Source organism: Heliconius melpomene, chromosome 12, assembly GCF_056956725.1.
Source record: "Heliconius melpomene rosina isolate 202511_hmr_F chromosome 12, ASM5695672v1, whole genome shotgun sequence".
Taxonomy (NCBI): Eukaryota; Metazoa; Arthropoda; class Insecta; order Lepidoptera; family Nymphalidae; genus Heliconius; species Heliconius melpomene.
This window is the reverse complement of record NC_140400.1, coordinates 11,046,127-11,062,461: the sequence shown is the minus strand read 5'-3', so window position 1 is coordinate 11,062,461 and position 16,335 is coordinate 11,046,127. Positions and strand designations below refer to the sequence as shown.

The 16,335-nt window shown below is 29.6% G+C and overlaps 1 protein-coding gene across 2 annotated transcripts; it reads right to left on the bottom strand.

Moving 5' to 3' along the window:
- Positions 1-2,901: 2,901 nt before the first annotated feature.
- Positions 2,902-11,201, bottom strand: LOC146533859 (orcokinin peptides-like). 2 transcript variants are annotated; one of them, XM_085194757.1, is made up of 8 exons: positions 11,076-11,201; positions 8,727-8,806; positions 7,909-7,957; positions 7,011-7,450; positions 6,420-6,526; positions 5,742-5,843; positions 3,566-3,685; positions 3,031-3,390 (listed from the first exon to the last, which is right to left on the bottom strand). In XM_085194757.1, the coding sequence occupies exons 2-8, from the start codon at positions 8,799-8,801 to the stop codon at positions 3,270-3,272; spliced, it is 1,014 nt and encodes a 337-aa protein (XP_085050883.1). In that variant the 5' UTR covers positions 8,802-8,806; positions 11,076-11,201; the 3' UTR covers positions 3,031-3,269. The 2 variants fall into 2 exon arrangements, with proteins under 2 accessions (XP_085050882.1, XP_085050883.1); XM_085194756.1 differs by lacking the exon at positions 7,011-7,450 and having other exon boundaries at positions 2,902-3,390; positions 6,420-6,534.
- Positions 11,202-16,335: the final 5,134 nt, after the last annotated feature.

The window sequence follows — 16,335 nt, the reverse complement described above, 5'->3', positions numbered from 1 at the left end:
TATACGTGATATATTTATATTGAAACATGAAACACTTATTTGTAAACACAAAAATGTGAAAGAATTTAATAATATACTCTACTATATCGAACTTTTATATATAAATGTACCTACTTTTGTATTTTTTTAGCTTGACATTGTTTACTAGGATAGATAGCCTGGGAACCTAGTAATAAGATACTCCGTTCCCATTAATCAATCAATCAATCAAATCAATCAAAGCCTGGGCCAAGACTGGGCGACTGCCACTTATCTCAAACTCACTGGAGCCAAAATTTCAAAGTTGAATATCTTAAAAAAAAAACGAAAAGTAATATGCACTCCAAGCTCTGAAAAAAAATTCGTGATGTTCGCGGTAGGACCGCAAACATCGTCAAAAACGACGATTTTTGCACTTTTAGATTAGGTTTACTCAAAAACCGGAGTTAATAGAGCAATTATGGGGTCGGATTCGTGTTCAGCACACTAAAAACCGTCGGAAAAGTATAGTCTGGTAGTACCATTCTGGGTCCAAAGTGTAGTCGGCCTGTGCAATTAGCACAAACACTTCATTTAAGTTTAACGCGTTCAATTACACAAATCCTTCAGGTTTTAAAGTAGTATACTTGTAAATTTCCTTTTGTACATTGTGCTCTATAGACACTAATATGAATACCAGTAAAGGAATAAAAGATAGTTGCCATTTTTTTATATCTTCAAATATGAATGTAGAATTGTAAGAACGAAGATCTCTTTTGTATACTACTCATATCAATAGTGCATCTGCTACAATAGAATGTGGTTTTTATTAATGAATGGAATGAAATACAAAGCTTCATCTATCATTTTGGCAACATATGTAAGTATTATAAATTTTTTTTGTATATGAAATAGTATTAATGTTGTGAAAATAATGCAAAATATTTAAAATATTTTATATTTTTTATATAAATAACACAAAATGAACTTAATTTTTAATTTATTTAGCCCAAATTATATTCATATTATTTTGTTTTTAAAATTATATTCAACATATATAAATGAATTATGGATTATCATATTTAAAAATAATAAAGACCTGATAATTTTTCAAATTAAAGATTGTTTATTTTGCACATCCTCTAATTGAATTAGGCCTCCATTTCGAGAATCTCAGGTAACCTGGTTACCAAAATACATGTAGGTAATTGAATAAAGTTTGGGGTAATTTCGCAACTAACGTCTATATATCGTATTGGTATAGGTAATAAGTCATAACCAGTTTATATTTAACGTGGATGTGTACGTTTCTCCTTATGCGGTAAGCAAGGATCATGAGTTATTAAATTACAGTTAGTAAATGTCATGACTGTAAATCAATTATGTTTCAGACATTACAAATTATTAGTAAATATTAAATTTAACATTTACAGTGATATGTTTCGTAATACGGGTTTATTATTTATCTATTTGAAATACAAATTATATAGATACATATACACTGTATATTATTATTATATATAGGCGTTGCCAAGTAATAAAATTGGAAGCGGAAAATGAAAGAAATAATAATGTCGGGAGCCGTGACTGGACCTGCCATGTCCAAGGCGGGAAGTGAAGAAGCTACGAAAAGCTACGCAAACCGTAGCGTTTGCCGCCCTATTCTTTCAGCTTCCTTTTCTCAGAATATATCGTGATACAAACAAAATATATTATATAAATTTCTAGCGAATATCTTGTATTTCTTATAATATTTTTATTACATATCTTTTCAGGAACCTTCGATAAAAAAAATATAATATAACATTAGACATCAGAATTGTTAGAAATAATTGAGAATTGAGAAGCTTTGTTATTTAATCTATATATATTCAAAATAAATTTAGAAATATTCCTATATTTTCATATTGTTATCTAAAAATCTAAATCGTTCGCTTTACAAAAACTGTAAATTCACAATTACATAAAATTCGATAAATCTTTATAAGACTCGATTCGTTAATTTTCTGTAAAACATATACAGTCCACATCTTGTGAAAGTTTCTAAGCGGATATTAAATGTTTGTAGAGCATGACATTAGATTGTTAAATGAATCGAATGATTATAGGCTTATTGGAAATCTTGATTCATCTTAAATTCTATAATATATTATGTTCAAATTATATGAATTCTTCCTATTGCTTTTCTGTACGTATTAGGTTTTTTTATTAGGAAAAACAATCTTAGTTCTTATGTGTCGTCGTCGTGTCAATGAACATACAACATACATTTTTAATCGAACTACAGCTGTCCATTAGACTGAAAATGTGTATATGGGTATTTGTAGGAAGGAAACTCACAGTTTTGAGGATTGTTCGTTGTTGCTATTAATATTAATATCTTTTTCTATATAATATATATTAAGTCGATGCTTCAAATATAAAGTGATAGGTTTTAAGAGCTATAAAAGTCTTACAGTCTCGTTAGTTAATAAACTAAGAAATAGAGACTCTGAGACACATCTTTATATAAAAGGATAGAAAATCGATTCTGTACATGAAAGAAATAAAAAAATATAAAAATTGGGTCAGTTAAAATTCAGTTAATAGAAGCTAAAAAACCACTCAGAAGAATTCTAATAATTTTGTAATTAATGTATAGAGCAAATACTTTTTTTTCAAAAAAAAATCATCAATATATTAATGTCTATTCTTTTGAAATGTTTATTTTTTAAAAGCGAACTGAAAAAATATATTGTGTTCTTCATATTTAAGAATAGTGAACTAAAACGTTTTTCTTTTTCTATAGAATAATTAATAGTATAGGAAAATAAAAGAAAAGTTTTCGTTTACAATAATTTAATTTATATTAAAAATATTTCCAATAAGTTTTAATATCATGCAATTTTTATAAATTTCAACAAAAATATTTTTTAATTATACATATTTAAACCTGATAATTTATATTTAATATAACATTTTTAATGTCTTATTATTAATCAATATACTAATATTATCTACGATATCTACCTAGTAATATTGATACACTTACATTCATTAGGTATATTGTTTAATTATCAATGTATAATTTGAAATAACTATATAAATTTAAAATATCTGATATTTATATATAAGGGAGTATTTTTAGTAATAACAAAATCGAGATTCGAAAAACAATTTAAGAATATATTAAATATCGATTAAAAGTAATTAATAGGTCAGTACATTATTCATAAATTAATTTATTATAATATTTAAAAGTTCAGGTGTCTTTTCTTAAAAATAATAAGATAATGCCGTTTTACGTGTATTGAGTTTCTATTTTTGGGTATTTATCGGAGTGGGTGCGAGGCGGGAAAATCTGATGAGCGTTTCGAGCCGATGGGGAACTGAGAGAGGTCGATTTCATCCATGGGATAGTCCGGCCTGTATCTTTTCTTATCCAAACTAGATCTGTAAGAAAGTTTTTAATAAAACTGTGAAACAACTTTATAATTAATTATATACTAAATAAATGAATTACATTAATAATTTTATATATAAAATTTTTATTTAAAAAATATAATCAATTTCGACAAAATTATAATTTGAATTGTTAATCAATGTTAGCTTAAAGTAAGAAAATTACACAGGAGTATCCAAGTTATTAGCTCCGTAAAGGTTATAAAACCTCTTGAAAGGAAAAGGCATGGAAGTTTGGTCGATTTCATCAAAGTTGCGTTTCTTTACAAAGCTGTCCAGGTTCGATCTGAAAGTAAGTATAGGTCAATAAAATAGCCGTAGGTATGATACGCAGGTAAATAGTATTCATAGGTGGAATAGCATTCGTAGGTAATAACGTGCGTTAAAATATGCCTATTAAAAATAAATAGTTAAATAAAGTTAGCTTGACCTAAGATCTTAGGACTTGAACAAAATTATTTATAGGGTTTTACTTTTGAATAATAACAAAAGGTAACTCGAGAGGCAAACAGCTCTTCATCTACACTCCACACAAACTTTCAGTTTCAAATTACAACTAACTCCCCCTGGCGAAACGAGAAAGTTACATAATATGGAAACCGTGTATAAACACTGAGTCAAAATGTTATCCTTGTAATACATTAGCGTTGTAGTGAGCCAAATGTGGAACCTTGGGAGTAATTAACATATTTTGATATTAGCCAGAGAAGGGGGGAACTTGGAGATATGTTGCATGTGTTTGTTTTTGGTCTAATTCTTAATAAACTGAATATATATTTTTTTGTGTTAACTAAGTTTAATAGCATGTGTTTAACAACACAGAATATACTTTTATTAAATTAGTGAATCAATTTTACATTTTTAAATATAAATTATTATAGAAAAGATACATTTAAAAATATAAAAAAACCACTCTTCCGAGGGCGGGACAAGGGTCCAAACCATCGGTGGCTAGGGCTCCAGAGAGAGAGGAACCGCCGCACAATACGTGCCGTCTCAAGTAATACTGCCTTCTGTATCCGGTTCTTGATCCAAGAGCTAAGCGATAGCCTCTTAAGGTGTTGGTCGAGGCTTTTCGCTATTAAACCGTTAACCGAAACCACTATCGGCACAATGATAGTCGCATTGACATCCCACATGGCGGTAATCTCATGGGCTAGGTCCAAATATTTAGATTGTTTTTCTTTTTCGGCCTTTACGAGATTGTCATCATGTGGGATAGTAACGTCAACAATCACTGCGCGGCGCGCCACTCGGTCTACTAGTACTATATCAGGTCTATTGGCAACAATATACCTGTCAGTAATAATAGACCGATCCCAGTAGAGCAAAGCACAGCTATTTTCAAGAACAGACAACAATATTGTTATGAATATTGACACGAAAAGTGCATATCTTCGCCGAGTGGAAAATATCCGTTTAAACTTTTTGAATATAACATTGTAGGCAGCTTACTCGTACGTATTTAAATTTGTTTGATATCCATTGTAAGAAAGGATTTTTTTTTATTTTAAGATAGCTATTATAAAGCAGATATAACTTCCAGGTACTAAATATTAAGTAGGTAAGTCTTGTAAAATTGAAGTGTTCGTAGACAGCATGTAAATTTCCCTCGATGGTCGTCTGACCAGGGTAAGGCAACATTTAATATTCATAGTTACAGTCGGACGGATCGTTAGGACTTGTAGGTTAATGAAGATACTTGCCTAGGAAAACGACATAGTTTGGAAATTAAAGAAAAAGAGAATTTTTAAAATGAAGTTAGCTACTTATGTCTTCCCGTCATTGGTGGTTTCCTTTTAGTTTCATTTAAATTTACGAGTACAAACTCTTCAGTGAGAACAGCGTGGCGAAATCTTCGCTTAAAAGGCGAGAGTACACAGAGCATTAATAATAATTATACATAAGTATATTTGGGGTACAATTTTCTGACATTAGCTGCAAAATTATGCTAGTAATGTTTACGTCGAAAAGAAAATAATTGAAATATTTTTTACAACACAACTTCACGCCGTATCCCGCACACAGCAGGACAGGCAGAGGGAACACAGTGTTAAGACACTCCGTTTCTCCAATTTCCACCGAATTCTGGAGGAGTGGAGTTCCACCACTCAACACGCAACGTCTCGAAAAAAATCGGTAAAAAACACATGGTTCCCTCTGCCTACCGGGATACAGTTGCTGTATACAGGTGAAGTTACAAAAAAAAAGTTTCTTAAAATAACAGTAAACGTAATTAGTGAAAAAATTCTATATCATAAATTCGTTGTATACTTGTCCTCTTTAAATACTATTTTCTCGAGTGCATGTGGATCAGTGCGCTGATGTTGGATATCACTTACCGGTCGATCTCATCGAAATTACGTTTAGGTAGTCCCTCTCCGTAATATCCGTACTCCATAGCTGAACCTTGGGGCCACGAGTCGTGCTTCCGTCCGTATGCGCTACAAGAAAACAATTACTATTACCAATTCCTACTAAGCCGTTAATTTTACTAAATAATTTTAATAATAATAATAACACACATATAATAATACTGGCACAGATTACGTATATATGCAAATAGAGTCAGCTATTGAAAAGTAGGTACAGGTACAGGTAGGTTTTTTAAATATATATTTTTTTAATTTTCTGTGTGCTTGTTATTTCATAAACGAAGCTAGCATATTAAGGATACAGATCTATGAGCTGCAAAGAAATTTTCCGGATGGATTGTTTTCAAACTACAAATGCGTACTCTGCAGTGCCGGAGGCTTAGTCTTTCTTTTATGAATAATATATCATCGTAAGGCCGATTTGCAGCTTTACAGGCGAGAATACATTAGAAGTATTTTTATTTTGGCAACAAAATGAAAAGAACATTAGATAACACAAGAAATTATTATTATTAAAATATTATTTTGTATTAAATAAGTTGATGCTTTTCAAACTATTGACAAGCTTAATTTAAAAAATAATACTGTATTATTAAAAATATATCTCATTTACATTGCATAAAATTTTCAAAATGAACAAATTACCTGCCATATTCAAATCTGCGACCCAAGAAGTAAGGGAAGTAGTTGGCACGTAATTCTCGTACCTGTCGTACTAAGTGGCCTCCGCCAAGAGGATCCAAATTACGAGGCTTGTGACCTACATAATAAACATTCTTAATATGATAAAATAATTAATATTATACATAATTACACAAACACTTAAACGTCTTACCTTTAAAACTTCCTTGAGGTTTATTCAACGCGTTTCATGAACATACGAGCTAATGCTTTAAGCATCCATGCGAGATAGATTATTAATAGTACATAAATGCATCGTAACACTTTAAAAGGATAAGGTTACTGTAAACTAGAATTAAAAATAATTTCAAAATGGTGTATGGTTTGCATGATATTTATTTCACATTATATTGACTATTTTTTAATAATAAACAACACTCAAAAGTATTTAAACCAACTTAAATATATCACATTTATAACATTTGAAGAATTTTACGAAAACATAAATTAATCGCAATATGTAAATTATCTTATAATTTAAACAAAATTTCCACCTCCAAGGGGATCAACATGTCGAACGAAATTGCTTCCACCAATAGAATCTAAATTTCGAACAAAGTTTCCACCACCCAAAGAATCTAAGGTTCTTTTAACTAAATTTGGACCTCCGATTTGATCAAGGTTCTTTTTCACGAAATTACTTCCGCCGATGGAGTCCAAGTTTCTTACTAAATTTCCTCCTCCAATGGGGTCAAGATTTCGGACGAAGTTACTGCCACCCAAAGGATCCAAAAATCTGGCATATTGCGCCTTATCATCTACATTTCTTTCCAAAAGTGATGATCCTCCGAGTCCATTTGCATATGCTAAGTTTCTTCCCACTAGCGTAGTACCACCAATTCCGTTAGCTCTCCCAAACGAATTACCTTCGTTGTTGATGTTTCTTCCTAATATAGAGCTTCCTCCAATTCCACCCATATTTCTATTGTTCAATGTATTTTCATATCTTATGAGATATCTCAAAAAGTTTTCCAATTCTTCCTTTTGAATGTAATCTGTAATAACAAAAGTATGAAACATACAAGTCAAATGATGTCAAATTAAACTTAACTACTCATATCATATTATACTCACCAGGTAAGAAACAAGTGCTCGAAAAAGATTTTGCAGTGCAGTTGATAATTTTGTGCGGAGCAAAAACTCTGTGCAGTAATCCATCACCGTGAATAAAACGTGAAAGGGAAACTTACTTGGTTATTAAGTGCATACTTTTAATAATTTGTGCGAATATTGTGCAACAATTATTAATTAATATAATAATTTAATTATAAAATAGTGACTTATTTTAGTTCATAACGTTTTAAGTGCTTGCGAAAAATGAGTAAACGAACGAAGGAATTTATAAGTGCTTGAGGGTCAAACGTAGGGGTAACATTCTGAAGTGCAAATGCTCGTACGGGATTTTGTGTAAATATGAGACTTAAAATACCCGAGAGATGTCTTTGTATCTTACCACTAGAATCGTAGTTACCACGATGGTCTCCCACTCTTACATCTTGATCCTGAACAAACCAGACCAATAATAAAATATTTATTATCACTCATATATTTTATATTTTATAAAAATAAATATATATGATATAAATAAAAAAAATAAATGTTTAAATAATTTAAATACCAATTTACAACGAAATCTTTATCCCTTTATCAATTAAAATATTTCAGCGACTGAATTGAACTAATTGAAACGACCAAGCCCATATAAGCTTTAGAGCTTTATTAAATTTTCTTACAATCATTTTATTATTTACACAAGAATTTCCTTTTCTCGAGCTCTGTGATTAGTATCTGATAGGAAGCTTACTTGTATAATAACCTTAGGTCGATTGTTCGTGTTAAAGTGAATTTATATGAAATATTTTTTAAATGAGGCGATCCTGGCGCAGGGTCACAAGCGTAACTGTAACGCGACGGTTGGGGGTCCGATTCCCACTCAGAAGAATATTATGGGATATAGCATGAAGCTAAAAAAAATTGTTTATTTGTCTTATTAGTTCCTTTATACGTACGAGTATATATAAGTTGTATAGGACACTAGTGTAGAAAACTGTACTTTTATCATAAATAGTTTTTGTATAAATTTAGAAAATAAAAAAAGGAAATTTATGTTTTGATAAACAGAATATACTTTTATTAAATTAGTAAATCAATTTTACATTTTTAAATATAAATTATTATAAAAAAATACATTTAAAAATATAAAAAAACATATATAACATATATTTTGCTATATTATTATAATTGATAATACAATAAATAATTTCTAATTACCTGGTGAAGATCCGCGTTGCAACAAACAAGTAGAGTGGCAACGGCCACAGCCAATGCACATCCGGTTCCCATCATTAGACCTGTTTTATATTTAAAATGTTGATTCTAATAAAGATTACTTAGTATTATTATAAATATATACTATTCTATCTTCTTTTATCTACTTATTTCCTTGGCATATAAGATTATATCGAGAAACGTATCTTGTTCAATAATTACTGTTAAAACGATCGTTTTTAGACTGATTTGAACTAAATTAGTTGATTAAAGTTTTTTAATGCTATTCCTCTTAAGAAAGTAATAATTTTATAGTGGTGATTGAGACCAGTCGTAGCGCAGAAGTGCGATAGTAAGCGCGATAGGTTGTGGGTTCGACTCCCACTCGAGGAAATGTTTGTGTGTGTGTGTATTTAACGAGATGACTTTATATAAGAAATATAAAATAACGAAACAAAGTTAATATTTTACAATTTTTGGTCCACTAGCCTCCATTATTATTATGTACCATTTATAAAAAATATTTTGAGTTGAATTTAAATGGAACATTTCTTTCAATACTTTTTTCAGCATGACAGAATGTGAAACGAGAATTGGAATTAAAAATTTGCATCGCTTATTAAGTTACTGTTACAGACGCATACGGCGTCATGGTTATATTTCATCTCGGTTTCATAATCAAATTTTACCTATCTGAATGGCACACGTTTAATTTGATAATTTTATTTTATTTCATAGATATTTATTATACATAATGAAATTAAAAAATATATTTACAAATAAATTTATTTTTTCTTCTCGCAATAATTATGTTGGAATAAAATTAAGTTACGTGATTATTTTATAAAGCTTAAAGACTATATTAATGGGTGCATTGTACGAATTGTTATTATATTTAAATAATAATAACACTAGGTTTTCCCTCTGCCTACCCTTCTGTGTGCGGGATAAAGCGTGGAGCTTAATTTTTTATTTTAATTATCGTACGAGTCGTGGCCCAGAACCACAAAGTGTAACTGTGAACGTGACTGGTTGTGGGTTCGATCCTCTCCTTCTTTCGATCCTCGAGAAAACAAAATATTTATTTAAATTTATATTTTCATTTCTTCGCTCTGGTGTCAAAGAAAAAGTGAGATGTAGAGTTCCGCCATTCAATACGCAATGTGAACAGAGTCTCTTAACTCCTCTGCGGCAGCGTGAGGCTGATAAATAAAAATATTTAAAAACAAAATTCCAGTATCCTTTATATAATGAAATTAAATAACTTCTTTATTTTTATTTAGCAAGTCTCTTGTAAAGTTGCTGCAAAATAATTGAACGTCCAATTAGTGGGGTATTGTATTTTTATATCATATGGACACTATCCTGATACTTTTAGCTTAAAATGAAAAAAATCTAAAGGAATATAACGTTTTTGTATCAGTGTTATTCTCATTCTAAAACGTTAAATATTTTTAACTTGTTTGATCCAGTATAAAAAACTTTATAAATCTATACTTTTGTTTATAATTCTCTTTTATATAATCTGTATAAAAAATATAGGGGGTGATTTTATAACGAGGCTATAACATTTCAGAAACATATTTATTATTGATCTGTTTCCTTCACGTGTTATCGATGTCGTACACGTGCAAGTAATCGTGTGATTACTCTCTTCTTATAATTTTTAATCTAAATATAGAAGAGAGTATGTCGTGAACGAAAATTATTTCTCATAACAGATAATCGTTTTGTATATTATTACAGTATATTATTATTATTAGTCTGTCAGATAGGAATTTAAATATGAAATATACTTTTATGAGAAAAAATATTATGAAGTTTAATATAGTGTACTAGTTGAAAGTAATTTGTATTAGTATTATGTAATTCTAAAATGCATATAAAATATTCTTATATGTAAAAAAAAATTAAAAAAATAATGCTGTTTTTTAACGTTCTAATAAGTAATAATTTTTATTTGTTATTTTTAAAATTAAAAATTAAGCGAAGAAAAAAAAATTACAATATTAATACTGTGTCTAAATGATATAAATAGGCATTATAAAAATATTTGTCCATATATCGGAATTGTTTATATTAATTTATTCGAGAAACTTTAAAAGTTACATTTCTTTTTTAGCGTACATTTATTTACATAACTGAAAACTTTTTGTGTTACGTTTTATTGTTCTATTTTTGTTTGTATTTTTTTTTCTTTTAAATATATTAATTTAAAAATAGGTTGAACATATAAATTGAACATAAAAATTAAAAAAAATATTTTACATCTTTATATATTTGTTCAAAATTATGATACTGATTTAATATATGATTTTTTTATACAACATAATATAAAAAAAAGGGACTAACCTGTTGTGTCTTAGGCGGTAGTGCTAGGGCGGTCGACGCGGTGGTTGGAATGAGGCTTGACGAAGGCTCGTGGGCTTATATACTCTGGGCGGGCGGTCCCGCCTCCCGCCTTGTTAGCCTGCAATCCTGCATCGTACGTGTACAATGATTAGTCTATCATCATACGTTACCAGTCATAAATTATTTCGTATAATAAATGTTCAAATAGAGAAAAACAAATATTTCAAAATGAAACAAATTCATAAAGTCTACGTAATTTTCATCTTTCGCGTGTATATTTTGACAGTTGGGGAACTTTTCATTTTGCTCTTACAACTTTTTTGTGCTTTTTTTTTTGCTTACTGATTCAGCTATTTATACCTTACTCATAACATTTTCACTGTGTTTAATTTTTGTATATAAAAAATACCTAAATGAAAATATTCTATATATAAACATAAAAAAAGTAAGTAATTTTTATATGACAATCCTAAATTTTTTTTATAATAGAAACAAGTTTTAATTATTTACTTTTTGAAGTACTTAGGCGGAAAAAAAAGAATTACTATGACAATTTCTCGACTTTTTACCAAGATAGAATATGGGCAGCAATAATTGGACCCATCCCATATACGCTAACAGGCTATTTTTTCTAATTTTCACGAAATAATAAATCAGACAAGGAAATTTTTAGTTAGTTTTGTTTGTATCTATTTTATTATTTACCGCTATTACAATACAATAGAAAGAACAATAGGATCATTTTATATACATTTTATATACTTACATTCTGAAAATTTTTGTTTTATTAATAATAGACGTTTTAATTTACATTAAAGTAAAAGTAAAAAAAATATTTTCAATATAAGTTAAGCATAGGTTACAGTTCTTATAATGTTAATGTTGTTCATTTTTTTTGTCAGCTTCGTCGTCTCCCGCAGGTAGCAGGGTAAGCAGGCTAGGGAGCCTAGTTAACACTAGGATTAACAGTCGGGACCTATAAGTAATTCTTCAATCAATAAAATCTTTACCAGGAACCCCGCATAACTTAAAGAGGTCCCGACTGTTAATCCTAATAAACTTATTGGCCTTGTTTATTTTATTTTTAGTTTTACGCAGTCGGTGTTTTTGTTTTTTCAAATATTTTTTATATCATATATTAAAACTAAATTGTACAAATTTGTTTTAGGATATTTGTTATCAAATGAGTTCTTTTCAAAGCTCGTATTTCTTATATCACATATATAAGTATGATAAATATATTCAAAAACCGTATTCATGTCATACGAGAGTAAAATAATAAATTTAGCAATCTTGTTCTATTCATTAAGTAATTTCCAGTTATATACTGCATATTATTAAAAGGACTTAATTTATAGGATTGAAACCATTCATAATAATCACTCAGGAGTATAAAATAGTGTGAAACATTTTCAATATAGGTACGCGTCCATTTGCAATTTAGCATTCTTGCCTGTTATATTGCATGTCGCATTTATATCTTCATATCTTGAGTTCATAGCGTCGTATTTGCAAAATATAATATACGAATATTGATATATTTTACTACCATATTATTACTTTGATATCTATCTAAAAAATCAGCTTCACGCTGTATCCCGCACACAGCAGGGTAGGCAGAGGGAACCTAGTGTTAAGTCCCAGTTCCCCACTTTCTGCCGGATTCTGGAGGCATTGCGTGTTGAGTGGCAGAACTCAACATCGCGCTTTACCTGAATACCAGAGCGAAGTAATAGAAATATAAACGTAAACAAATATTTCACTTCATCGAGTGGGGATCGAACCCACAACCGTCGTGTTACAGCGCCACGGTCTCTGATTAATGTATCTATCTATTTATGTATTATCTATTTATGTTAACAATTTTAAGCTCCGTTATAGCTTATTTTGCGAATGAGATAATACTATTCAAAAAAGTATGCGCGCCTTCGACACGTTGTAACGAAATTGTGCGTAAAACGTTCCATGGCTTAAGTTTATCAATTTTTTTTCTTTATTATATGTTCGTTTCATATTTAGTTTATGGTGTTATTTGGTTTTTTTATTTTACGTGTATAGAGAGATATTGTTTCTTATATAATAAATATTTAAAAGTAAAGCAAAAGAAGCTTACGATAGTGTTTGTAGTAGCATGTCAAGACGTCTAGAGTTTGTGAACTCATATGTAGAGAATGTGATCCACATTTTATTGGTTAATTGGTTTGTTATTATTATTTTTGCTTTAAGGTTTATCAAAAAGTTTAAAAAAGTTATATTTTCTGTTCTGCTATACCGTTTAAAATAGCTAAGTGTCTAACATTTTTTTAAAGCTTGTCAATTCAGTTGTCAAAAGGCAGAAGCAATAACACAAACAAACAATACGATTAAAATTGCAAAGACATGTTGTTAAATAATTACAAAGTAAAGACAAAATCGATATATTCTCTCCCTACCCTGCTAGTTGTGAAAAAAAAGAAAGAAATAATATAATTAGTGACATCTCGATTTTAATACGCTTTTATTAAAAAGCGCGATCATTTTGCAATGTATTTATTGGCACGAAAACGATGATATAGGTGGGTAGGTGTTTCATTATGTCTGATTCAAACAAGCACCATAGCGGATAATTACAGCTTCATCATTAACAACTTCTTAAAATATTCAAATTCTTAACTAATTAAAAACTTTTTTAATGAGCTATATTTTTGAACATTTACAAAACATACTAAATATTTTATGGGTTATCTGTAGCTATTATATTTGCAAGTATTTTGATTGCTTATTTGTCTTGCTGAAGTAACTCAATTTCATAATTTATTTGCTGAATTCTCAACGAAACGGTCAACTTGTTTATCAGAATTCAAAAGTATTTAGAATATAATTTATGCGAATCACGAAAACGTCGTTTTTATTATTACACTTAGATACTTTAATACTTGTGCCATACTTCTCTTGATTGTACGAGCTTTTGATGAGCGACCGTTAAAGATCATTACACTCTATTTTTATATAACTTACTTTTAATTATTTTTCTCATTTTATTTAAATCTTAATTACAATTACAAATTTATTTTTTAAAAAGTATTTAGGTCTCAAAATATGGAGATATAATACGCAAATATAAAGCTAAAATATATTAAAGTACTAGCGACCCGCTCGTGGCTTCGTCCGCTTGAACTACATAATTATTTGTTAGGTACTAATCTGAATATTTTTTTTTCTAACAACTTTATAATTTTAAAGACAAAATCTTTACATTGAAAACTAAAGTTTCATCTAATCCAATACAATAGTTCTTTTACAGCTGCTTAGTGGAACGTCGTCGTCTGAAATTTTAGTTGTAGTAAAAATCGTCTTGCTTTCATCATAATCAGATTGCGTTTTATATTGCACGCTCAGTCAAGTCTAGATAAAATGCATTAAGATTTCTAAAACCAATTTTCTAAGAACGCAAAATACATTTTGAGTATATTCTTGAAAATTTATTTTTTTCCTGTAATGTTTAATGCATTAAATTTATGTTTGCTTTCTATTTTCAACTTTTGCTACGCTTAGAAGTTTCAATCGTTTCAAGCAACAGTAAAAATTATCACACAATAAGAATATCAAATATACGAGTTAAAACATATAGTAGTAAACATATATTCGTGGCGCAGCGGCACAAGGTTGTGGGTTCAATCCCCACTCGAGGAAGGGAATATTTATTTACGTTTATATTTCCATTTATTCGCTCTGGTGTCGAAGCAAAACGCGGCGTTGAGTTCTGCCACTCAACACGCAATGCCTCCAGAAATCGGCGAAAAGTAGGGAACGTAGTGTCTTAACACTAATTCCCTCTGCCTACCCTACTGTGTGCGAGATACACCGTGAAGCTGATCTATTTTATTTGATTTTTAAAACATATAGTTCCTTTTACAAAATTACAGTTAAAAAAAAAGGAAATATATAATTTTAAGCTTCTTTCCTCCTACCACATGGAGTAACTATGTTTTTATCCGAAACAAGACCGTCTTGAGCCCATCTTTAACACTCACATGTTCACATTCACGTCAGGTAATTTGGGGGAAATAGACAGAATTATATAGTAGTGCTACGAGATTTCGTGACACATTCACTACATTATACAGGTTAGATTAGCCTACTGTCTTACACATGCAGTTGTGATTATACGAGTACATTTGATCTATGATATTATGTTTCTAAGTACCTACACAATCTCAGGACCTGAATTTTAATTAAATCTCGTCGTTATTATAATGTCGTCGGTTTAGAATATAAATATGTTAAATCTGTTTTTTGTTTTTTGATTTTGTACATTTTTATACTATATGAAAGTGTAAAATAATTTTTATTTTATTTCATATAATAGAGAATTTAATTTAAACCTTTGCGTATTGAGTATTGAGACTTTAGAGGCGAACTTCAATGCTATCCTTAGTCTTAATTTTTCCTTAATGACCTGGGGCCACAACCGTCGCGTTAAATGTCAAATGCAGCTTATAAGTTTTTATTTGAATCTGTGTGTTTAATATTAAGATCATAACATTCCATTATCATTGTATTATACATTTCCTATAATTTACATTTCCAATTAGTTGTCCATGCTAAGTGGTGTCAATTGTCTCGTTATTTGTGGTTCATGTTAAAAAATATCAATTTAGGAGATTATCCATTACAGATGAATATATATTACACGTTTTGTACGTGTATAAGAGATACCCTCATAAATTACAACGATGGGAAGTGTTTAATTACAGGGTTGTTAGGAAGTTTATTAATTAATTCAAAATGACAATGAGGCTTTGGACGATATTTTTCTTCTTTTTATTCATAGAGTTATTTAATATGACGTTTTATATAAAGCTATAGATAATAAATATTTTAAAGGGTTTTCATATCTTAGTAAAATAATAGGAAGCCAAGTTACAATTAAATTTTCGTGTTGACCGTTCAATTTATTTCTTCAAGTGGGATCAAACCCTGAACCATCTCGTTTACTATAAGATACTGTCTTACTGCACCATGATGGCTAGTGTTGTACCTTTTTATATATATTTTTTAATATGAATAACTACGACACTAATATTTTTGTGTTATTAATATAAAAAATGTTTTTGAACGATATCATAATATTATGAAATATTAAAATGTTAAAGAATACAAGATACACAAACTTAAGATGGGTCGCACGAATCTTCGTAGAATGAGGACAAATTGATTTCATTTGTTACCATATGTGAATAAAGTTAGCGAACAGCCTATGCATTTGCATACATTTGTA

What these genes read in the sequence shown, in the direction of transcription:
- LOC146533859 (XM_085194757.1), bottom strand. Translation starts at nt 8,801, where the DNA reads ATGATGGGAACCGGATGTGCATTGGCTGTGGCCGTTGCCACTCTACTT. An exon ending in GCAACGCGGATCTTCACCAG is followed by an intron (nt 7,958 to 8,726) that starts GTAATTAGAAAT and finishes TGGTTTGTTCAG; the next exon opens with GATCAAGATGTAAGAGTGGG. An exon ending in AATAACTTGGATACTCCTGT is followed by an intron (nt 3,391 to 3,565) that starts GTAATTTTCTTA and finishes ACTTTCTTACAG; the next exon opens with ATCTAGTTTGGATAAGAAAA.